General features: G+C 59.1%; 1 protein-coding gene across 1 annotated transcript in view; it reads right to left on the reverse strand.

Annotated features, from left to right (window-relative positions):
- Positions 1-94: 94 nt before the first annotated feature.
- Positions 95-23610, reverse strand: part of ATP6V1C2 (ATPase H+ transporting V1 subunit C2) — a 51402-nt gene continuing 27886 nt past the window's right edge. Inside the window, exons 5-14 of the mRNA XM_040622798.1 lie at positions 18351-18445; positions 14001-14092; positions 11501-11599; positions 10883-10951; positions 8795-8887; positions 8591-8684; positions 6005-6142; positions 5026-5123; positions 938-1070; positions 95-649 (exon numbers count right to left, since the gene is read on the reverse strand). Coding sequence (XP_040478732.1) covers positions 560-649; positions 938-1070; positions 5026-5123; positions 6005-6142; positions 8591-8684; positions 8795-8887; positions 10883-10951; positions 11501-11599; positions 14001-14092; positions 18351-18445 — 1001 coding nt within the window. The 3' untranslated portion in view covers positions 95-559. The remainder of the gene's footprint in view (positions 650-937; positions 1071-5025; positions 5124-6004; positions 6143-8590; positions 8685-8794; positions 8888-10882; positions 10952-11500; positions 11600-14000; positions 14093-18350; positions 18446-23610) is intronic.

Genomic DNA, 23610 nt, shown 5'->3' on the forward strand with positions numbered 1-23610 from the left:
TGAATATAGTGAAGGGGTGACCCCGATGCCTTCCCTCCCTATCAACCCATGACCCAGAGGACAGCATCTGGAGGCCTGCCCCCACAGACTTCCAGCGCGGCCAAGTACAGCTGCGAGACGCGACCTGTACCGCCAGGCTGTAGAAGGAAGGGCGAAAGCTGTGGGCTGGCCGTGAGGACTGCCTGTCACGGCCAGGGTTTTGTCTTTGGGCCATCCCCAGTGACCGCTGGGAAACACGGCTGACTATGCAGTTGGGATTTAACGTGCTTCCTCCGCCCTCACAAGGTGGCCGTTAAGACCCACAGTGCAGCAGCAGGTTACCGACTCCGAGGCGGGCCGTTTGTGTCAAGTGCGTCCGAATGATGTTAGAATAGAAGAGACAATCCAAGGGACTGAGCATTTCTTTATTGTAACTTAAAAAAAATAAATACAACTGTAACTAACTTTTGTGAGCAATTTCTCTAAAAATCTAAGTTCTGTAGGGTTCTCTGGCTGAGGGAGAGAGGTGTCTGCAGGAGCCTGAGTGAAGAGAGGAGCGCGATGGCGGCAGCTCCTCTCTCTAGTCCAGGAGACTGAGGTCGATGTGGAAGTAGACATAGGGAAAGTAGTCTTGGTTGCTGAGTTGCAGTCCAGGGATCTCCACAGATGCCTGCAAAAGACGACGTCCTGTTGGCGCTTTAAATGCAGAAACCAATATGCTGTCTCGTCTCTGTTTTCGAGGCGGCTCTCTAGGCCCTACCGTATTTTCTGCACAGCACACCCCCGCCACACACACACACACACACACACACACACGGCCTCTTCCCTGTTACGCTTGCGAATTTGTGAAACGTAGATCATCTCAACAGTCTGGCAGTTTCCATTTTGGGAAAGTGCCTCCCACACGGAGAGGCTGACCCCGTGCAGAAACCCGGCTATCTCTGGGTTCTCCACCTACATCCAGTATGCTTGCGGCCGCTACTTGGTCCAGGTGTCTGAAGACGGAGTTCAGAACCTCCCTTAGTCGTTTGGTGGATGACTTCTTATGAGGCTGGAGGAGCACCGCCTGGAAGTTCACGGGCAGTCCGTACCTTCCCAGACAGACAAAACGTGCCAGTGAGTTACTTCAGACGCAAATGCGGGTCAAGTAACCCTGACGAGAAACAGGAAGCTCTGGTAAGAAGAAGGCTTCAGTCCACATAGCTTAAGAAAAAACAACTCAATTGAATGAAGTGTCTAGGGTCAGAGGAGAGACTAGTAACTGCGTTTTTCTGGATAGGAAACTCCCCAGGAGAACGTGCTAACCAGCCCTTGCCGGCCGTTACTGGCGCGGCGTCCCCTGAAATACCAAGGTCTGTCTATCCGCAGGAAGAAGTACATGTGAAGGGGGCGGCGTGTGACCACGTGTGCGCTGTTTTCACTATAAATCAAGGCTACAGCCTACTTAGTCTTGCGTCTTCGAAGGACGCTGAGCGAGCAGAACCCCGATTCCAGAGCCCCGTCTACATCATCTTTCCCAAGAGGCAAGTGGGCTAGCTCACGGGGGGGGGGGGGGCGGCCTCTCCTTTGTCCCCCTCTTACCATCAAAGCTCCGGTATTCCCCGGGGGAGTACAGACAGCCAACGGCTGTCACCATCTTACCTGAATGAGCAGTTTCCCTCTGGACTCCCTACCCCAACTCCCAGTACTTTCCAGAAACCCACTCCACATCCTCCACTTCACCAAGACTGTTCTCTCCACCTGCTGGCCACAGCCCGGGCAACCTGTATGTTAAGGGTGGGCATTCCAGCTCCCAGCCCGTCACTGCCACCCCTGCTTTGTCCTCCAGCCTGCTCATTCCACCAGTTACTGCCCAGTTGCTCTGGGACGTGGTATACCCTCCCTAACAAGGACCCCTGTGTTGAGAGCTCTGCCTTTCCCAGCCTGGGAGCTACTTCAGGGCAGAGGCATGGGTCCGTTCTGTCCCCAGTCTTGGAGCGCAACAGGCCCTCCTAAAACGCTTCATAAATGATGACTGAATGTTCCCACCCCCCCGCCAAGCCTCCAAACCCTTGGCCCCCTTCTCAGCCCACCCTTGATTTCAGGGCTTTTCACATTCTTCTCAGACCCTTCCAGTCCTTTCCCTGTGAAACCCCACTCTGGGTCAATTTAAAGGAATGCCTTCTCTATGCTCAGAACAGGACTTCCAAGAACAGCTGGGTCTGTTCTGCTCCTCATTCTCACAGCTGCCCCCCAACGCTGCTCCCTCCTGGGCTGCTCAGTACAAGACCCTCCTCCCTGAGTGCCGTGGTCACCTGGTGGGGAGCCTTCACCTGCAGCCGCCATACCAAGACCACTGTAGCCACCAGCCCGTCCCCACCCTGGGCTGCAAGGGGCATCGGCCTTTCTCAACTACTGCCCCCTTCCCTTTAACGTATCACCATCTCGCTCTGCTTAACATAAACTTCCTCGGCTCCCTAAAGCTCTCATTCCAAAGTTGAGAGTATCCAGTGTCCTATATCACCCAATCGCCCTTTGGCCGCCACACTCAGGCTTATCCCACCAATGACCTTGTGGCCCATTTGCAAGGACACATAAATCCTTCAGCTTCCTCTCCCTTTGACTCGTCAGCTACTTCCTCCTGCCTCTGACTTCCTCACGGGCTTTTCTGCCTCCACCCCTTAAATGTTGGGTTCCCGCGGTGCCCTCTCAGTATGTTCCCTCTTTACGACTCTCCCTAAATGAATGCACCTGCACAGCCACCATTAGGACTCCCTGAAGTCTGCTCCCCACCAACACCTCTCCCAGGAGCCGGACTCACCAGCCAGCTACCCGGCCGGCTCGCGCTCATCCCGACGGCCGAAGCCCCTGGTTCCCTTCAGCCTGAGGCTGAACTAGCACGTCCTCGGCTGAGGGCTGGGCCCACGAACATCTAGCATCTACTTTGTCCAACTCTGGGCTGAGTGACAGACGCGGAGAGCGAGTCGGCCCGAGCCCTCACGTAGGCGGGAAGGACAGAACAGCGTAGCGAGGAGGAAGACAGCACCAAGTGCCAACCGGGGGTCAGAGGAACAGGCAAGCACGTGAACTTCACCGTCTGTTTGCTCTAACAAACTTGGTGGTTCAACATCTGTTTTCTTGGACTATGATCCCTCCGTGGGGTAGGATATGGAGAAGCCATTAACAAGCATCAGGTAGCTAGCTCCACACACCCTGATGTGACTGTAATTAATTGAAAGCAGATGAAAAAAGCAAGCTGCAGAACATTAAGGATCAATGATCCCGTCCGGGGAATAAGAAGAGTCTGCAATCCATTAACCGTGATTATCTATGGGCCGGGGGACTGTGAGGAACTTTCTCCACAGTATATATTTCTGAACTTGAATTTTCTTTAACAGCATTCATATAACTGTATTCAGGAAAAACACAGACACAGTAAGAAAAAGTCCTACATTGCTAGTCTCGTAAAAAATTTCTACAGGGGCGCCTGGGTGGCTCTGTCAGTTAAGTGTCTGCTTTGGCTCAGGTTATGATCCCAGGACCCCGCTCAGCCGGGAGCCTCCTTCTCCCTCTGACTGCCACTCCTCCCTGCTTGTGCTGTCAAATAAATAAAATCTTTTAAAAAAATTATCTCCCCATATACTTTCAGGGGAAATAGCCCGTTTCCTCCAGCTTGTGATACTGAGGACCCCCATCTCTTGAGCCCATCTCTCGAGCACACGGGCGTTCACACTACTGGGCCTGAGAACCACTGCTTTTTGAGGCAAGCAGGTCAGTGTGGGGCCCGTCGACGCTACAGACAGCTGAACGCTCCAGGTCAGCTTAGTACACCCTGCAACCCAATGCCACGCTCCGTGCCATTCCAGGCCTCGGAGACGGGCGGGGGAGGGTGAGGAGCCACGGTCAGATCTGATCTGTGTTTGGACAAAACCACGCCTGGCAGCCACCATATTGTGTTTGGACAAAACCACACTGGCAGCCATGTGGAGGATGAACCGGAGGCCGAGAACCAAGGGGGAGCCTGTGGCAACGGCTGGGCCGACGAGGCGGGAGACGAGGGAAGAGAAAAGCAGAGGCAGGACGCGGCCTGTCAAGCGTGCTGTGGGGCGCAGGGAGTGGGGGTAGGAAGTGGGGAAGAGGGAGCAGAGGCGTCCGAGCCTTGAGGTTTGGGGCCCGGGGACAGGAAGGACGTGAGGCCGCTGGCGTCCACGGGGCAGCCAGAGGAAGGGGCTGGGAGGGCAGAGGAGCCAGGTGTGCGGAGAGGCCGGAGGCCCGGGAGGTGCAGGAGGCACAGGCGGGAAAGGAACGTAGGGAACCGGCCTGGGGGCGCCGGGCAGGCCGGGGAAGGCGCTGGGCACGCACTCCAGAGGCTCGGAGGGCCAGGCGAGAAGCAGGGGTGGGAGCTTCTGGAAAAAGCGTGTCCAGCCAGCCGTGTGCAGTGCTAACCAAGACCCGCCCCCCGAGCTCATGACACCAGGCATCTTCAAAACACAGGAGAAAAACAGGCTTCAAAAAATATTTCCTATATAATTCCATTTTCATAAAAATGTAGTAAAAAATGTGTGTATCTGTAAACTAGAAAAAAAAGCAACACACGAAGGAACAAAAACTCCTAAAGGAGTTCACGCCCGCACGTCAGCCAGCGGTGTGCCCTGTCGGTGTTACAAGCCCAGGTGATTTTTACTCCCTGTTGGCGTTCCTAATTCTCCACAGCGAACCCATTTCACTTTCGTTAAAAACAAGGCCAAACTTCTGTTGTCGTTAGTTCGCTTTCGTTTAGGTTTTAGTTTTTGCGTTGCCTTGGGCCTCAGCGGTCAAGGACTGAGACAGTGCTGGCATTTCCTCCCGGAGCCACAGAACCTGCTGGAGCGAGCGGGACCCCGCCCCAGGCCCGGCAGGAACGGGGGCGAGCACGGGCCTGCAGGGCCGAGGGAAGGCTCGGGGGGCTCGGGAAATCCACGCATGTGGCCAAGAGCCGGGCGCAGCCGGGGAGAGGGCAGGAGGGGGCGGGGAGGGGCAGGCGGCGGCCCCCCAGCAGGACAGCCGCCGGGCGCCCCCTCCACGCACCTGAGCACGGACTCCACAAACACCCGCAGCGCCTTGAGGTGGATCCAGGCGACGAAGGCTTCGCTGAAGTTCACCTTGAGCCAGCGCAGCAGCGGGCCCTGCGGAGACAGGAGAGCGGGCGACGCCTGCGGGCAGCTCCGCCGGACGCCGGGCCCAGGAGGACGCGGGCGGTGACAGAGCAAGCCTGGAGCGGAGGAGCGCCCGGCGGCCAGCGGAAGCAGCGGGTCGGCTGGCCCAGGCCCAGGCGAGGCCCAGGAGCACGCTGTCCGGGCGCCTGGTGCCAGGCAAGCTCAGCGGGCCAGCCACCCGGCACATGCGTGGCCACCACCGACCGGGCTGCGGGGGGCTGGGCAGCCCCTGACCTCGGGGCCGTCGGCAGACGGCGGACGGGTGTCCCTCTGACACCGTGCTGCCGGGGAGCCCACCTTTGAGGAACACGTCGCCCCCCATCCTGGCCTCATCCACCAGCTGCTGCTTCTGGGGGGCTCCGCAGAGCCCACCTCACGTGGCCACAAGCCCTCGGGGCCGCAGCCGCTGTCGCTGTCGCTGTCGCTAATGCCGGTGTGGCCGGTCCTCCGGGGGAGCCCAGAGTTCCGGAGCAAAGGCTCTGAGCTCCCACTGACACCTCCGATTGCCCACAAAGGTCAGGGGTGGGTCCAGCCAGGGCAGCCAGGGGAGGAGAGCCGAGCTGCCCGACCACCGCCACCCAGCAGGGCCTGCCCCCGTCACCAGCTCCAGCCACCTCCAGGCAGGGCAGGGGCACCCTGGCCAACAAGCACCATCCATTGCCGGGGGGCAGGGGGCCACTCCAAAGATGCCCTCCAGATGAGGGGGGAGGCAGGGTTCTGGGCTCCCTGATTGAAGCCCTCAGAAGCCACACTGGATAACAGAAAACGCAAGGCGTCGTTTTCTCAGAAGATGCCTGCGCTGGCGAGGACATGCGAGCGGGGGACCCCCAGGGCTGCGGGGTGCTGCTTACCTCTCCCTCGCCCTCACTCTCTCTCTCTCTGTCCGTCTGCCCCGCAGCGGGCCTATCAGGGTTACCTAGCGGGGTTACCTTAACCTTGTGGTCCGGGAAGGTGGAGGATCCCTTTTTAAGAGCAACACAGGAAGTTTGCTAAAGGCACAGAAATGATTTATTAATCTTTCAGCAAACATGCATCACAACAAACAAATAATTCGCATCACCGGAAAAGCACGTGAAGGCAAGCTCGGGAACGCCGGCCCGCCCTCCGGACTTGCGCGCTGGCTGGACTGAGATGGGACGGGGGTTTAAGACTTCGGGTCCCCTACTGCAGGGACAGAGCCAACCACGGGCAGCGGGGTCAGTTCACGCACCCCCTCCCACCCCCTGGCCTCGGTTGGGACACAGGACACCGACCGCTCCAGGACAGGAGGCAGCTGGTAGTGAAAAGGGCTCGGCCCGCGGAGCACGTCTCCACCCTGTCCAGCCACGAAGCCCCGTGGCACTCGTGTAAGCTACGTACAGAAAATGGGCCAGGCACGCTGTCAGGACCTACCATCCTTTATCCTCTTTCTCTGCGAACAGGGAGAAAGCACAGGAAAATCCCGCCCTGTGCTCACAAGGAGCCGAAACCCCAGGACCTAGCCTGGCCCGTCTGGCTGACAAGTACCACGGACGGCGCACGATGCCGGCCGTACCCCCCTCCCGACAAGCTGAAGGGGAAAGGGGCCTGAGAAGCCAGGCTTGGGCGGACCCCGGCCGAGCCCTGCTCAGGGGCTGAGCCCTGCCTGGGGACACACAGCCGGAGCCTCAAGGAGCTACATGTTCCCGAGCTCGTGTGTCTCCGTTGGCGCTCCATTCCCCCCGCCCCAGGCCCTGGAAGGGCTCCCGGGCCGCGTGGGGGCGCGGAAGCCTACACCTGGTAAGGAAGCGCCAGCTGGCAACCCGAGCCCCAGGCTGCAGGTGTCAAGCTCGTGTGTCACCTCGATCCGCAGGGGGTCTGTGCCAGGACCGAGGCCGGGGCCAAAGGCACGACCTGACCACCTTATTCTGCGGCAGGGCCTCCTGCCTGGACACCTGTGAGAGTTGCTACTGACCAGCCCCCCATCCAGAGGCCTGTGCAGAGTGCCCGGGCAGGCCCGAAGCCACAGGGATGAGGCCAGGGAGACCACTGAGCGCTCCTGGGTGATGAGGGTTTGGGGCGAGCTAAGGCCCAGGAGAAAAGCCCTTTGGTTTTCCAGCTCTTGTTGCGGAAGACCTCACCTGCCGGGCTGTGTGGGAGGCCTGGGGCCTCGGCGCCCGGCGCCCCCTCGCCCTTTGTCTCACGAGGAGCCCTCGCCCACAGCCCAGCAGATTTGGGATCTCGCCCTTTGTCTCACGAGGAGCCCTCGCCCACAGCCCAGCAGATTTGGGATGTGAAACGCGTGGGTTCACCCGGCGTGCACACACACGTCCACACACAGACGTGGACGCTTGGGGGCGGGGTTCAAACCCCTCACTACTCTATGATGAGCGCCTGTCTCGTCCTCAAAGGGGATGGGCCCATCCAGTGGGGCTTGGAGAACCCCATTTTGTGGGACCCCATGCTGCTGCTCACTGCTGAGGGGGCGGCTGGTCTGGAGTCCCCGTGAACAGGCCACTGACCAGATAGGCCCAGCCGGACGTGCAGATTCCGCCAGCCTGATGTCAGAGAAGGCCCGGGGCCAACACCCGGCCACACGGGAGGTACTTCTTGCTCTTCGCCTGAGCACATACTTACAGCTTTATGTTTACACACCAGCTTTCCTCCGAAAGCCTGAAGCACGTTCTACGCATTCTTCCCCTCCTGTCTACACTAGAGGCCAAACTGGAAGTTTCTCTGAGAACTCTTGCCAGTGGGGATGGAGGGGGAGAGGGGCCCTGGAGACACTCCACCGGAGGTGGGGGGGCCCTGCAGCCGCGATGGGCCCATCGCACAGAGCAGCACAGTGACCTTCCCAAGGCTACGGTGTTCACATTCCCAAACTGGAAGCCTGGTTTGCTCCCTCGTGAGCTCAGCTGCCCTTGCACACGGAAGGTTCCTGAGTGGCTGCTGTCAGAAATCTCAAGGGTAAGCACCCACTCTTTGCTAAAAGCACAGGGGGAATAAATACAGGTGCTGATGACAGAGGGTGTCCCGGCACGCCTGGGGAACCACACTGCTGAGGACATCTAGGTGACCAAGGGGACAGGGCCACCCACGATAGGCACAGGGACCCTGCCAGGATCCCTGCCTGCCCTGCCCCCATCTCGGGGCGGAGGAAGGTGAGGTGGGGTCCTCTTCCTGGGGGAAATGCTCCCTGACCTCCCAGAGCCTCAGTTTCTCAGCTGCACAGTGGGGCTAGGAGTCTCCTCCCGGAAGGGCAGTGCCAGGACTCGGGGGCTCTCCTAGGGAAGGTGCCCAGAGCCACAGCTCACCACTCAGGTGCCACCAGGGTGCCCCTCTCCCTTCCTCAGACCCGATCTGGCAGTCCCAGGGGAACACATGTTCCCAGGCTGTGTGCCCCCAAGGGAGGGGGACTCTGGCGCGGGTGGCAGGGGCCGCTCCTGCGTGAAGCCCACCCGCCAGTGTAGTCTACTCACATACTGTTGCTTCTTATCAGACAGCAATCTGCTCATCTCTTCCCTTTCCCTTTTAATTTCTTTCTCATCATAGTAAAATTCACGGACAGTGAACCTTGAAACAAGCAAATGAGAGGATTTCACCAGGAAGCTTCCAGACGGAGCAGAGAGCCCTCCAGCGGAGACAGCCCAAACCCAGAGGAGCCCACCAAGGCCAGTCCTTACTTGTTCTCTTTGGCTTTGGTTTTGAAATCCTCGATCACTTTTCGAAACAGGGTCACAGTGAAGAGGCCGCCCTCATTGTCCTCGGCAATCAGTCTGGTGGAGAAAAGCATTTGTTCACCGGATGCCTCACCACACCCGATGTCAGAGCTGGGCTAGGAGAGGCCTGTCCTCTCCCCCTGGGGGGGTGGGTCCCCGCAGAGGGGCGGCTCCGTCCCCATCAGCCCGCTTGCCCATGGGCAGGCAGGGGCCCCACCGGCAGCCGAGGGCAGGGAACCGGCGGTCCCTTGTGACGTCCTAACTCCTGGCTGGGTGGGCTCCACCACCTGCTCCTGCCCCCCCCGCCACCGCCACTCCTGCTCTTTCCACTCCCCCTCCAGAGAGGGAGAGACAGGGGACTGACTGTGCAGAGACCCCTCATCTGGCTGGTTTGTGAGACGCCCGAGCAATCGAGCCACTCCCGGGTCTCAGTGAGTGTAGTGGGGGGGGGGGGGTCCCCAGCTCTGACACAGGGCAGACTCCAGTCGGTGGAAACCATCCCACCGTGTCCACCTCACGTTCAGTCACCATGTTCCAATCAGACAGCCTCCAAGGCACGTGTCCACACAGGCCACGGTGGGCACTGTCCCAAACACAGGGGTCACTGGAGCCCGTGGTCAGCACCTTTGAGTCAGCCTTGTCGGCCAGAAGACCTAGGGGAAGCCCTTTGCCACGCCCGGGCAGATCTCCTGGGAACGCTGGCCAGGTTACCTTTCCTGTCTCTCAGAGCCCCCACCCGTAACAGCCACCCCAGGCCCCAGAGACTTTTCCAGCATCACCTCTGCAGATCCTTGGGTGCCTTCTGACAACGCAGGGCCTGGGGGTTCTGCTCTGAGAAGCCAAGCCACTGCTGAGGCAGCCTCTGTGAAAGGGGTCCCCCGGCTAGTGGCCCCAGAAAGCCAGTGTCGCACAGCACTGGTGGCCTCTGCCGAGCTGGCGGGCTTCAAGGACCAGCCCGTCTGCCCATCTCTGTGCCTTCTCCTCTCCCTGCGGACGTGGCTGCCCCCGGCTTCTTCCTCTGGCCTCCCCTCGTGACCTCAGGCTATGGCTGTCCTGTTCCCTGCGCCCCTCCGCGGAGCTCCTCATTGCTATCTCCTGTGAGCTGTGACCCTGGCAGAGCCACCCCAGCCGGAGCGGGGCCTCGGAGCTGAGAGGGGCGTGGGCAGGGCTGCCCTCTCTCTACACGCTGTGTGCCGGGAAGCAGGTGAATTCGCACGGCTGGCCAAGACTCACTGTCAAACCTTTTTAAACTACAAACTATCTCAGACATACGAAAAGGTAGAGAGAATCACAAATACTATGTATCGGCCGCCCCACTTAAGACCTAAAGCAATTCGCACACAGAAGCCCCGTGCCCCTCCTTGGCTGCGTGTCGCCCCCTGCCCTGAGGTCACCACTGGGCTGAGTCTGGCGTTTCCCATCCCCCAAACACCCCCTCGATTCTCCTGTGCACCTGCATGTGCCCAGATCGCATACGGCTCAGTTCTGTCCGTTTCAAGACCTTAAGTAAACAGCTTCACGCTGGTGTGCTTTCCAGCCGCTGGCTCTTCCCGCTCCGCACCACAGTGAGACCCACCCCGCTGCTGCATGCACCCCCCACCCCGTGCTGGTTTCCCCACGTGCATGGTCTTCACAGTTTGAATATATTCCTGTACCTCTTCTCCTGCCACGTCCCCAGCCCTCACTGGCCACTCCTGCTCTGACCCCAGTAGGCCAGACGCTGAGACTGCCCCCCCCACCATGTTCTGTGACTGGCAGAGCCAGGCCCCTGCTTGACCCTCAGGCCGGGAAGCATGGACCTGAGCTGAGAAAGAAGATCAGAGCGCAGTGAGGGGGATTTCTGCCCGCAGGCAGTCAGAGAGGGCTTCCTGGAAGAGGGGGCAGGGAAGCAGCGTTCTGAAAGAGGAAGGGAGTATGGCACGTGGCTGGGTGTGTGGCTGCAAAGTAACTCCAGGCTGAGGGACTCTGGTGAGAGCAAGTGAGGAGGGCTGAGGACCCCTGCACCCTCAGAGCGTGTTTGGTGCCTGGGTGTCAAGTTGGGGTCTCACTTACTTAGTAGACCGAGGGACCACCATGTCCGAGAGAGACTCATAGGTTTTTTGCCATTGTGCGTAGCTTGGTCTGCAAGAATACAGAATCATTCAGCGATTTCTGCAGAAAGGCTGGGGGTGTTCCGAGTGTTTAGGACGCTGTACACCCCTTTTCCCAAGGGACTGAGATGAGCAGGCCTGGGCCAAAGAGCCCCAAACACCCCAAGGCCCTGCCATGGGCACTGGGCAACCCCTCCCCAGCCCGGTCCTGGACGCAGCATGCCCACAAGGGCCCCAGATGCCACAGAGAGCCACGTGAAGGGTCAGCCAGAGACATGTGTTGGAGCTTTCTAGTCCTGACCCTGTGTGGCCTTGGAGAAGCCAACTGACTCTGGCCTCTGGACAAGGGCGTAACAGCCACCCCTGGGTTTGCTGTGAGTGCAAGGAGCTCCTGTCTAAGGCTGGTGGCACACAGCAGATGCTCACTGCTTTACCCTGCAGAACCCTGCTCCTGTTCCTGCCCCCGGGGTCCAGGCCATGGAGGGCACCCCCTTTCACTCCACTGGGCAGGGCCAGTCTTCTTCCGTGATCACCACCACAGCCTGAGACCCACCACCAGCCCCCTTCCTGGGCCACTTACTTGGGGACGATGACCAGAAGTGTGATGAGATACTCGGAACCCAACACAAAGTCTTCTTTGCTCACAATATCGCTCAGTGTCCGAGTAAAGAGGTTTCCCCTGAATCCGTGTGGGACAAAGGGGGCGGGATCAGCAGAAAGGCAGAGGGAGGCCGTGTGGGCCTGGGCTTCTGGGACACATGGACCCCCGCACACCCACAACACACAGGCCCTGCGACAGGAGGGCAGGCAGGAAACACGAAGGGCTCAGATGACCCCCAGAGCGGCGGGTGCCTGGGCTGAGTGTGCCCCCAACCCTCCAGCTGTGGATGGCCAGAGCTGCTGTGGCTGGCAGGGCCCGAGGCCCCACCACCAGTCCCCCGACGGGCGGCGGAATCCAACACCACCGTCACCTGCGCTGCCCCTGGGGCTGTTGGGAGGCGACTGTGGGCGGCAGCAGCTTGAGTTACTCAAGTGTCAAGACTCAGGCTGTCCTGAGCCGTCCTGAGCCGAGATGGGCCCAGAGAGAGCTCCGTTTCACTTTTCACACCTCCCAGGTTCAGCCTCCAGGGGACGTTCACCGGCAAGCACCTGCATCATGCCCAGTGGAACCCGGTCTCCATCGAGGTCATGGTATTTTTAGCACGTGGTTCAAGGCTATTGTATCAGCAAACGGGCCAAGGTACAGCTACGGAGACTGTCTGTAGCCTCGGCAGCCCGGCCGCGATATTAGCTAACACACGACACTTCCCTGGCGAGTGGCTCTCAAGCACTCAGCCAAGGCCACGGCCTTAGGTAACACGCCACCTCCAGCCTCACCTCTCCCACCTGCGCCTTCACTGCTAAGTCCCTTAGGACCCTCTCCAAAGGCACAGGGCATGAGACCCCTACACGTTACCGTTCCACTGTCAGGTCTCATCTGTCTCGTTCATGCTAAACTCCCAGCTCAAAGCAGATTTTCCGTAGATACTTGCTGAGCGAGTCACTGTGAGCTCTCCAAGGGCAGAAATTACATTTTCTTCTGCTTTGTTATCTTTAGGGCCTGGCATAAAGCCTGAGAGTATAGTAGGTGCTTAATACCTGTTTATCAAAAGAATAACTACGGGCAGAGGAGGCCGGCAGAGCTTCCCCCTCCCCCTCCCCTCCTTCACTCAGCAAGCGCTCTCAACAGACCCGCGCTGCGGCGAATCAGCCAATGAGCTTCTTCACCAGCTGACTCCGGAGCCTGGACCACACGTCTGCCCAAGTCCTAAATGATGCTCGAGGAGTCCACAAGTCGGTGGTGTGACAAGCAGATGGCCCAGCAGGCAACAAATGGTCAATGCCATGATGGATCTAAGCCAAGGTCACCATTTAGGGCGCGTCCTGCCCTTCTCCCATCTCACTCCTCTGTAGGGCCAAGGACGCGGCGGCAGTTGGGTGATGCCCATTTAGTTCGGATGCAAAGTCACGCCACCAGTAATGACCACTTCTAGTTGAAGCGAGTCTTTCCCTTTTTGGTTTTAAAGTCTCCACTCACGTACTCTACGTTTCTATCACACGACTGCTGGCGTGGTGCCCACGCGAAGGGAGAGGCGGAGAGGGGAGGGTGAGCTACTCGGCTGGTTCTGAACTCCCCTGGGCACCCCTGCCCTTCTTTGGCGGATCTTCAGACAACTGCCAACAGAATCAGACCCAGAATCTGGGGAGACTGGCAGGATCCTCCATGCAGCTCAGCCCTACTCAGGAGCACCTTGCAGACTCCCCGGCAGGAGCTCCTCCGGCCTTTCCTGACATGCCTCCGATAACAAGGCACTCACTACCTTACAAGAGAGCTGCTGCCATCATGACACCAGGTCTCCGCTTTTCTCTGGACACCTCCCGCCACCCTGGTGACTGGTGTCTGCTGGGCCACGCAGTCTGCTCTGTCTCTCTCACGTGGAGGCCTTCAGTCGAGTGGAGAAGGCACCAGAGTCCCTGAGGTTGCTCTTCTCTGGGCTGCACAACTCACTGCCCTGCGGGGCCCTCACAAAGGGCCAGGCTCTGCCAGTTAGGCCCCCCCTGCCTATGCGGGGAGGGTCCTCTGTAAAGCTTCCTTGGGGGAAAGGTCTTGGGGCCCACCTCAGGTGTTCTCAGTGACCTGGTTGGGAGAGGGAGGGAAGGGGGTGAGGGACAGCATGGTCTCCCTCTCTGGGCCCAGGCAGGGGGGTGCCATCACCTCTGCTCGGGCCTTTCCCCCAGGTCATGTACCCCAAGGCCTCCCCTCCCAGCACGCAGCTCCCAGAGAGGCACGAGTGCCTGGGCATCTGCCTGGCCGGCTGCCTGCCTGGCTCACGCGCTCTCTCTCTCTGACCCAGGCACAGACCCTGGCTCACCCAGTAACCTGAAAGGCACCCTTCTGCCCCAGCCCGGCCCCCACCCCAGCCCGGCTCCAGTCCCAGCCCAGCTCCTGCCCCGGCCCAGCTCCTGCCCCGGCCCGGCCCCCACCCCAGCCCGGCTCCCTCACAGCCTGGCTCTGGCAGTGCAGAAACTCGGACACTCACATGGATTTCTTCTCCAGGTTCTCCAGGTTTGTCTTCAGAGTGTTGTAGGCAGCTGTTCGGGATTTCAGGTCAGTCTCAATTTGTGCCAGTTGCTATTTGGAAAAGCAAAAGAGGTGATCAGACTTTTCAAAATGGCCATGAACTGTTCATAGCGCCCTGTGGAATAAACAAGGAACGCTGCCCAGCTGGGGGACGCTCACATTCCTCTCCCCACTGCTCTCACACACATGCCGGCACTGGGCCTACAGCGGCCTGTGGGGCGCAGGGAAGATTCCCATCCCCACCTTGCATATACCGAGGCCCGAGACCGGCACGGCTGTTCCAGGATCACTCAGGGAGGTGATTTGAGTGCAAGCCCTTCCCGCACTGCCAGGCCAGCCCAGGATGACCCCATCCTGGCTTCTAGGGGGGCCCAGGGCGGCTCGACCCCACCAGTACCCGGTCCCAGGCTCAGCGGCGCCCCATGGCCCCTTCCCACAGGAACTGGTAAGTAGGTAGAAAGGCTCCTTTCAGCTTGGACGCAGGTCACCGGTCTGACACTAAAGAGATTCAGGAAGGGCGTCCTGGACCCTGACGTGCAGCAGGCCTGGGCGGGCAGACATATCATGCAAACAGGACGAGCCCGGGCCCACGGCTAAGCTCCCCTGCTCTCGGGCTGCCTGGCCTCAGAGGCCCCATCTGCGCGGCCAGGGGGATAACGTCCTCCCCAAGGGCTCGAAACAGAGAAAGGCAAACGCCCACCAGGGCCTAACTCACCAGAAGCCCTCAAAACACAGCAGCTGCCCCCGACCAGCCCCCGCCCCCCAGGGCTTACACGTGGACAGTGGAGTCCATCATTACAGAACTGGTTCAACAAAGAAGGGCGCCCCACGTTACAGGACACGGCACGGCCTTCCAGACGCTCGCAGGAGATTCCCACACGCTTAGATGCGGTGGGGCACAGGGCGGGTCCTGTCACAGGAACCTTTCACGTTTTTATCCTTGTATCTTGAGACGTTTAACTTTTAAAATAAGATTTATAATTTTTTTTTTACAATTTTAAAAAATCTTTTCCTTTGAAATGATGACAGATTTCATGGGAAATTACAGAAGAGGACACAAGGGGATGCCCCACTGGCTCAGTTGGAGGGGCATGAGGCTCTTGCTCTCACGGTTGTCGGTTCAAGCCCCACGTTTGGTGTAGAGACTACTTTTGTAAAAAAAAAAAAAAATGAACAAATAAAACGTTTTTAAAAATAGGACAGAGAGATCCCATGTACCCATCTTACATAACAACAGTACTCGATCAAAACCAAGAAACTGACTCAGGTACAATCCACAGTCTTGATTTTTAAAATTATATTTTATACACACACACACACACACACACACACACAATTACTTTTTAAAGGAAAAAAAAATCAAACAAAAAAATCCTACATCTTCCTTCCTTTGCTCGTTTTACCACAAGCCAGTGAAAACCCGCAGAGGGGTGTTTGGAAACCAGCGGATGGGGAAAGGAACCAGGGCTTCGGAACCGGTTCCCACTCGGCCCGCCTGAGAACTGACGTCGGGGCCGGCCCTCTCTGAGCTCAGTGCCACGGAATTCCGGAAGCTCCCGGCATCTGCCGAGCAGGCCATGAGCAAGGCGAGGCCCACCTGCCCCAGACGGAGCTCCTCCAGGGGGCCAGGACCCCCATCTCCGTGACCCCCGGGGGGCGGCCGGCACAGACAGTGCTGAGGGCGTGCGTTCAGCTGCGCTCTGAGGTGTGGGGTTGGCCGAAGCCCCGAGAACCCCGTGCACCTGCCCCGCAGAACCCGGAGATGCTTCCGGTGGTGGAGACACCAGGCGCCAGAGCCCCAAGGGGGTGGCGTGGAACCCCCACCCTTGGCTGCACGTGTGGGCGCTGTCCAATAAACCCTTTGAATGTCACACCAGGGGGTCTGGGGGCTTTTCTGAACCTGCAGCGTGACCCGGCCGTGGAGACTGACACTGCGGTGAGCTGGGTCCCTGGCCAGGTGACAGGTCACGCTGCCACATGCAGGGCTGGGAGGGGGCGAAGCCCTCCCCACCCTTGAGCCTCTTTAAGGGACGCAGGTGGGCTCAGTTCCCAGCTGTCGGGGGGATCTGGGGGCCTGGCCCGGACCACGTCAGCACCGGGCTCCTCCAGGCTGGGAGACCTGCTCCGACACCCGGCAAGGGCTACTCGACGCCCAGTGGCACAGCGACTTGTGTGTCCCCAAGGCTCTTCCCGTGAAGGACCTCCCAGGGGAGGAACAGACCTGAACCAGAGCTCAGGGCATCACACACAGGGTCCTCGTGCAGGACCACCTCAGGGGGCCAATACTCAGAGCCCCAAAGCGCTGGTTCCCTGCAGTGGAGCTGGCCCCGGGCTTCCTTGGCAAGCCTTGTCTCTCTCTCTCTCTCTCTCTCTCTCTCTCACACACACACACACACACACACAGCCCAACCAAGACCTGCTTTCCCATCCCAGGTCCCAGAGCAAGCCACTTAACCTCTCAGCCAGCTTCCTCATCTGAGATCAGAGCAAGGGGATCCTACCTCACGGGGGTGACATGGGAAGGGGATCCTACCTCACGGGGGTGACGTGGGAAGGGGATCCTATCTCACGGGGGTGACGTGGGAAGGGGATCCTACCTCTCGGGGGTGACGTGGGAAGCAAGAGCCCAGCGTGGTTCTGGGCACACAGGGAGTGCTGTCAACATCAGTGCCCTCTGCCCCCTCCCTGCTTTCCTGCCAAAGTCACTCTCTGGGTCCCCGGACTAGAGAAGCCAAGTTCTGTCCTCTACAACTGCTCTGCTCCCCTCTCAGCTGACACCCTGATGTGTCTCAGGGTCCTCACCGCTAGCCGGCATCCTGGGACAGCCATGCCAGTGAGCACCGTCCCGAGTGGACTCCGAGCACGGCCTGACCGCCCTGCCCGGCTCAGCCCGGCCTCAGAGAGCAACGCAGGGCCACCAGCTACGGCGCGCCTCTAGGTTGGTGGCAGAAGCGCACAGTACCTCCGGGAAGCCACACCTGGCACAGGTGCGCTGGGCAGGCCCTCCTCAGAGGGCTTTCCAGAATCACTGCCCAATTGTCCCAGGAGGGGCTGGGACCTCTGTGGCGTAAGCAGTTCCAGAGCCTTCTGGCCCCACCCGAGTTCCCAGAGACACGGGGGCCGGTCACCAGCCTGCTGTGGGGAGCACACAGGGCTGCACTCGGATGGGTCCCAGGGGCCCACCTCCTGCACCTGACCCGCCCAGGCACACCTGGCTGGCTCTGTGGTCTGAGGAGACAACAGGCAGGCTTTGTTCCTGGCCTGCCTGAGACTCTCCCAGCCACCCGGGCCAGGAGGAGACACGGCCTATGAGGGGCTCAGTATATGGTGGAGGGAGGGGGACAGGCGGTCATAAGCCATTAGCGCTCACCCTCAGTGAGACACACAGGAGTCAACAAGGCCACGAGACACCCACAACATCCCCAGAGACTGGTGCCACAGTGCTTTTATTTATGAAGTGAAAGCTGGAGGCCACTGCTTACTGAGATGGTGGAATTGTGGGGTGCAGTACTTACTGGCCTCGCTTTTTTTTTTTTAAGACTTATTCATTTATTTGTGGGGGGGGTGCAGGAAGAGAGAGAGAGTCCCAAGCAGACTCCCCATTGAGCACAGAGCCTGACCTGGGGCTCGATCCCACAACCCCGAGATCATCACCTGAGCCAAAACCAAGAGTCGGAGGCTCAAATGACCGTGCCACCCAGGTGCCCCTTACTGGCCTCACTACTGTCACAGGCTCCTCAGAGCAGGAGCGGGACCCCCGGTGATGCCTTCCGTAAACACCTCCCAGGACTTAGGGCTCCTGAGCCGTATTCTCCCCGGAAGCAGACAGTTCTTGTCAAGCAGACAAGCACTCTGGGACGTGGCGGGGGTATGAGGCTCTCGTCAGTAGGTCAGGATGGGGCTGAGCTGCTCCATCAGCACCTTTCAGCAAGTAATGAGGTGGAGGGAATGCACAGAAGGGGCACCAGGGCCTGGGCCGGGCACGTCAGGGGAGTTGCCTATGGATGCCACCACCTGGCAGGTAACAGGACCAGAAGAGGTGGAGGGAGGGCAGGCGCCCGCCTTGAAACGCAAAGTCTCTGGCCTTGCCCAGGGCATGGAAGGCCACACCTCAGAAAGGCACCGGGCCTGGTCAGGGCTGGCAGGACGCAGATGGGAAGGGGACCCCACCCAGCCTCCTGACTCGGGCCTCCCAGAAGGTCCCCCTTGGCACCACCGCCAGGGCCCCAATGCCGCGTAGCTCGACCTCAGGTGGTCAGATGCCGCTGGTCACAGAAGCTTCTCCCCCGAGAGAAGGCCCTCCTCTCACCTTTGCTAGCGTGTCCACCACGCTCACCAGCGGCTGCTTGGCGGGGTATTTCGCCATGTCCCATTCAAAGTGGGTCACAAAGGATGTTAGGTCAACTGGAAGAAACACATGTCAACAAGTCAGCGGGACTCCGCATCTCAAGAGACCAAGGTTGCCAAACCCCGAGCCAAGCATCCACTGAAACCAAGGAAGCGATCAGAGAAACGAGGAGAGTCGGGGCTCTGGGAAAGCACACACTGCCCCCGGGAGTGCAGTACTGAGCCAGCTGGCTGGCCTTCGGTCAGGACCGTCAGCAGCGCCCAAAGCCCCTCCGAAAAACCCACCACCAGCCACAGGGCCACTGCAACCAGTGCACACTGGGCCCCGAACGCTCTCAGACGGCTGCCCGGAGATCTGCCTTTGGGGGGTCCTACTTTCCCACAAGGTAGAGGCAAAATCGGGAGATATTCTGAAGGCCAGGCTAAAGAAGGCATTTTAGGGGCGCCCGGGGGGCTCAGTCAGTTGAGCGTCCTGATTTCTGCATGGGTCGTGATCTCGGGGTCCTGGGACCGGGCCCCCCACTGGGCTCTATGCTCAGCGGGAGTCTGCTTGAGATTCTCTCTCTCCCTCTCCTCTGCTCCTCCCCCCACTCGTGCTCTCTCTCAAATAAATACATCTTAAAAAAAAAAAAAAAAGGCGGCAGAGGCATTGTAAACCTTGGCGACATATCAGAGTCTGTGACTGTGGATTTTACCACCTGGTGAGGAAGGGCATCTTTCAGTTTACGTCCTTTACGTGCAAGTCTATAGTGAGTAGACCAAATCAGGCCTTTCTCAACAAACTTCCCTTTTCCCCTTACTTTCTCCAAAACAAATCTAAACCCGCAGCCCTTGGGATGTTTCTGGTTCCCTAATCTGCTGCGGGAAGAGGAAGGAGCTCTGCAGTTGAGGTCCGACAAGCCACACAAGTGACCCTGGGCCGATTCAGGACCCTGGGCTTCAAGCATGTCAGTAACTGACCCCTCTGCACCTCAGTCGCCTTACCTGAGAAATGGGTGGGAAAGCAGGCCACACACCTCGAGCGCCCACTCTTCACATCAGCTCTGTGCACAATCACAGAGTGCCCCCAGCAGCCAGCTGCTGCTTACACCTGCCCCTCACTCCCTGGACTGAGTCGGGTCAGTGCACGCGAAGCTGGCGTCACCCCCAGAATCCCGTGAACCCGAGCGAGACCAGCCTTCCTGTACTGGATTCTCACGCCAGGACTTGCGCACGCCTGCCCTTCCCAGCGTGACCTTGCGCAGATCAAGGGCACTGGGGGTTGCGCGTCCACTGAGCGCCAGCTTGCTACCACGAAGGGGGGAAGAGACCACAGCCCCTGGATGCCAAGGTGCTCAGTCTCCTAGGGAGACAACCAGGCAAACCTCACACCACGGTGAGCGGCAGCAGAAGCGTGGCTGGGTGGGAAGGGTGGGCGAGCCAGCGCCTGACTCCCAGGGAGGGCAAGGAGGGCTTCACACAGGGGCTGGAGGTGACAGGAGCTTGCCACATGGCGCTGGGTGTGAGCTGAGGACACCTGCACGACATCCTGCGTGGGAGCCTAGGAATCTCTGGGACAACCCAGTGGAACAGGAGGGCCAGGGCAGGGCCATGGAAGGCTGTGTCTGCTCTTTCTCCTGGGGTGATAAAGACACTCAAAGCACCTATGGAACCCCACCCCACCCCCACTATTATCTGCCAGCAATTGGCCACTCATCGCTCCAACTCCAATAGCAGGGCTGAGAAGGTCACGAAGCAGGTGAGGACAGCAGCTGTGTAGCCAGCCAAGGACAGTCACGCACTGAGATTTCTCTGGGGCCAATGGGGGCTTTGCAGGAGAGAAGCTCCCAATGGGGGAGTGAGAGAGAAAAGGAGCTGCTGAGAGGGGCCAAAGCTCTGGAAGCAGAAAAGGAAGGGCAGGCTCAACAGGACAATGGCCCACGAAAGAGGCCCAGGGCACTCGGGGATTTTCAGGTCGGGTGAGTGGGAAGAGGGAGAGGACACTCACTAATTTGGGCAGCCACGGTGGCGGCAGGACGGGACGGGGCAGAGGAGAGAGGGGAGGAGCTCAGCTCGGGCAAGCTGGAGTCGGATATGAGGGCAGACGAGTCCCCAGGACGCAGATGGAAATGAAATGGGCTCAGAGGGGGGAAACGGCCTGTGGGCAGAGGTGGGCATGCACAGATGTGTGCAGGGCCTTACAACCAACCAGGGAGGTGACACTGATTGCTCCCCCTGGCCAGGACCCGGGAATTACTGCACTCACCTTTCAACCCTATTAAGTACTATCATCATCTCCATTCTAGAGGCGGGACCGGCACGCGGTAATCACCCACTAACGTCCACCGTAAGAGGAGACGGTGACTGTGGGTGACCGTGGAGGACATGGAGCACCTCACTCCTTCCCTGCCCACCCACGCTCGGTCACGGCTACTCTGCAGTGTGCACGGTGGCCCATCTCTGAACAAGAACCACGTGCTGACAGTCTGGCTTACGCACTTAGATGTCTCTCAGGTTCCAACGGGGCTGGAACGGACAAGAGGCGCCAAGGGGGGGCGGGGCTGATCCCCGAGGATGAGCGTCCTTGTAAGGACAGACACCAGGGAGCTCCCTCCCTCCCTCCCTCCCTCCCTCCCCGTGTGCTCCTCCAAGGAAAGGCCCATGAGAGGACACAGCAAAGGAACCAGCCTGCTGGCACCTTGACCTTGAACTTCCAGCCTCCATAACTGTGGGAGATCAGTGTCTGTTGTGTCAGCCCCCCAGTCAGCACCTCGAGCTAATACAGATCTGGGTATAAGTTGGGTCTTAATATGGATTTTTGCATCCTCACCCCCTGCAGGGGAAGACTGTAGAAGCACACGGGCCAGGGAGGAACAGAACGAATGTCTGGATAAGGCGGGACGGGGTGCAGTCAGACGCAGAACCGGAAGGTGGAAGAAGACTCCTCCTGTGGCCACTGATCCCACTCACGGAGCCCCGCCGTGGGCCGCGTGCTGACAGGCCGGAGCCATGGCCCATTGCCACCCCAGGCTGGCCCCAGGCAGGAGATGCTGGCCAGATGCTCTGGGATCTGTGCCCGTCCTCCTCCCAGCTCTGCTACTTACGGCACCCCGTGGGCACACCACCCCCAAGCCAAGCCGCCTCCCACCCCGTACTCTCTCTCACTGCTGCTTTTGTCCTTCAACATCAGGACAAGGGCCACCTCCCAAAAGCCTGCTGACCGTCCATCCCACTGCTGCCCTGGACGCTCGCCTGTTTCCGAACTCTGACGCTGCCTGATTCCCGATTCTCTTTGCACTTTCAGGCTCCTTGAGGGCAGATGGCTGTTTCTGTGTCCCCAGAGCCTGTCACAGTGCCCAGCACAGAGCAAGCATCTCATAGAAGAATCTCCCTAATAATCCTGGTGATTGTACTAACTTGCACGACGTGGGTGGCTTGGAAGAGACACGCTGCACACTGAGCTCGTCCCCATGCACTGTCACAGACGCTAAGGTCTCTGTGGCATTCAGATCAGAGAGAATGAGTTGGCCCTTTCCTCTTGAAGGGCTCCTGTAATCCCTGCAGACTCTGCCCATCTCCTTGCGGGGGCCCCCCAGGCTCCTCTGGCATCACAGCACGTGCGGGACTACAGGGCTGTCCCCCGGGTCAGGTGCTCTGGGAGAACAAGCACCCTGCGGGCCCGGCACCCAGCACAGAAGCCTCTTGAGATCTCTGGTGTGCGACTGTGACCCCCTCCTCCCGTGCCTCCCCTCTCGTGTCACGAGTACCAGCTCCTGACCCTGACCCTCGCCCTAGGTCACGTATCCAAGGGCAGCACTGCCCCGTCCGCACCCATCACTTTCGGTGACAACATGGTCTGAGGACGGTCCTCCGTCTTAGAAAGCAGCAAGCCGCCCCCTTGGGCCTGCCTGTCCTTCCAGCCCTGCAGCCTTCTGTCTGCCTACCCGGGAAAGAACAGGCCTCCCCTCCCCTCCCCCGGCTGAAGTCAGAGAGGCCCGGCCTCCAAGGGAGCCATCGGGGGCTTGGACAGATGGCCCGTGAGGTCAGACCATGGCCTGGGCAGGCTCACTCAGAATCAAGACATGCGATACACAGGCGGCTGCTCTTGAGCGACGGTGACCTCACGTGAGAACCACCACGAGGCCTTCCCGGCAGGCAGCAGGCCCGGGGACCTGTGCGCACACCCGGGCTGCGGCCCGTCCTCCATCAGCCAGACGCGTCTCCGGGTGTTGGCGACTTCTGCACACGTTCTAGGGCCTGCTGCAGACAGCAGTGTGTTTGGCCAGCTTCTGCTACCATCCAAAGCATCTACAGCCTTACTTCCGGACTCAAAGCTCAGTTGGGAGCAAAGAACAAGCGAACACAAAAGGCGCCTGAGCAAAGCAAAAAGCCTGTGAAGGATGAAGTCCGCTGACGGGAGACCACCGGGGCCCAAAGACGTGACCCGCCAAGGCCCAGGACCTGGCCGCTGCTGCTGCTAGCTGTCCCTGAGGCATTGCCCTGGAGGAGAGGGACTAAATCCCGCCTATGGGGGGAGGCGGGCAACACAGAGCCCTCCGGATAATTCTGTCAATCGCTAGTTCACTAGTTACGCGGGTGCTCTGCAGAAGAAAAAGAACAAGATCTCGCAATCGAAATCCTAGCAGGAAAGCCTGAGCGGACTTCAGTCTGACCAGGTCTCTGGACTGCAGTCCTTTTCAGAGCCTTTATTATGCTAACGCACATTGCGAATGTCAAGAGTCATCGGCTGCCGCAGCCCTTGACCTCTGTTTGCACAGGGCTGGTTACAGAACAAGCCTTGGAAGCTCTAGTCTCGGAAGTCATGGGGACCTGATTCACAGGAGGCCTGGAGATAATGAAGCGTATCGCATAGACAAATAAAGCTGAATTTCCTCCTCCCGAGATGAGAGGCAGCCGGCCTTTAGGGGAGCAGCCATCTGCACTGGGGATGGAGATGGTGGCATGATGACATCTAGTTTTAAGTAATGTGAATTTTGAGTAGAAGCAAGCATCTTGATCGCTATTTTAACGTGAGCTCGGATCCCCCTGCCTTAAAGACCAGGTTTTTATGTAGAAAAGTAGCTCTCTACCTTAAGTCAGCTCCTCAGTCTAGGACCCTGAAAGTCCTAGATTTATTTAACTAACTGATTTATTAGCTCCAGCAAGAAATTTCAGCATCACCAACAGATTGCATTTGGAAAGGTATTTTGGTAAGTTCCAATCAGTAAAGACCCGTGTTCATC

The sequence above is a fragment of the Ursus maritimus genome, unplaced genomic scaffold (genome assembly GCF_017311325.1).
Source record: "Ursus maritimus isolate PB19 unplaced genomic scaffold, ASM1731132v1 scaffold_6, whole genome shotgun sequence".
NCBI lineage: Eukaryota > Metazoa > Chordata > Mammalia > Carnivora > Ursidae > Ursus > Ursus maritimus.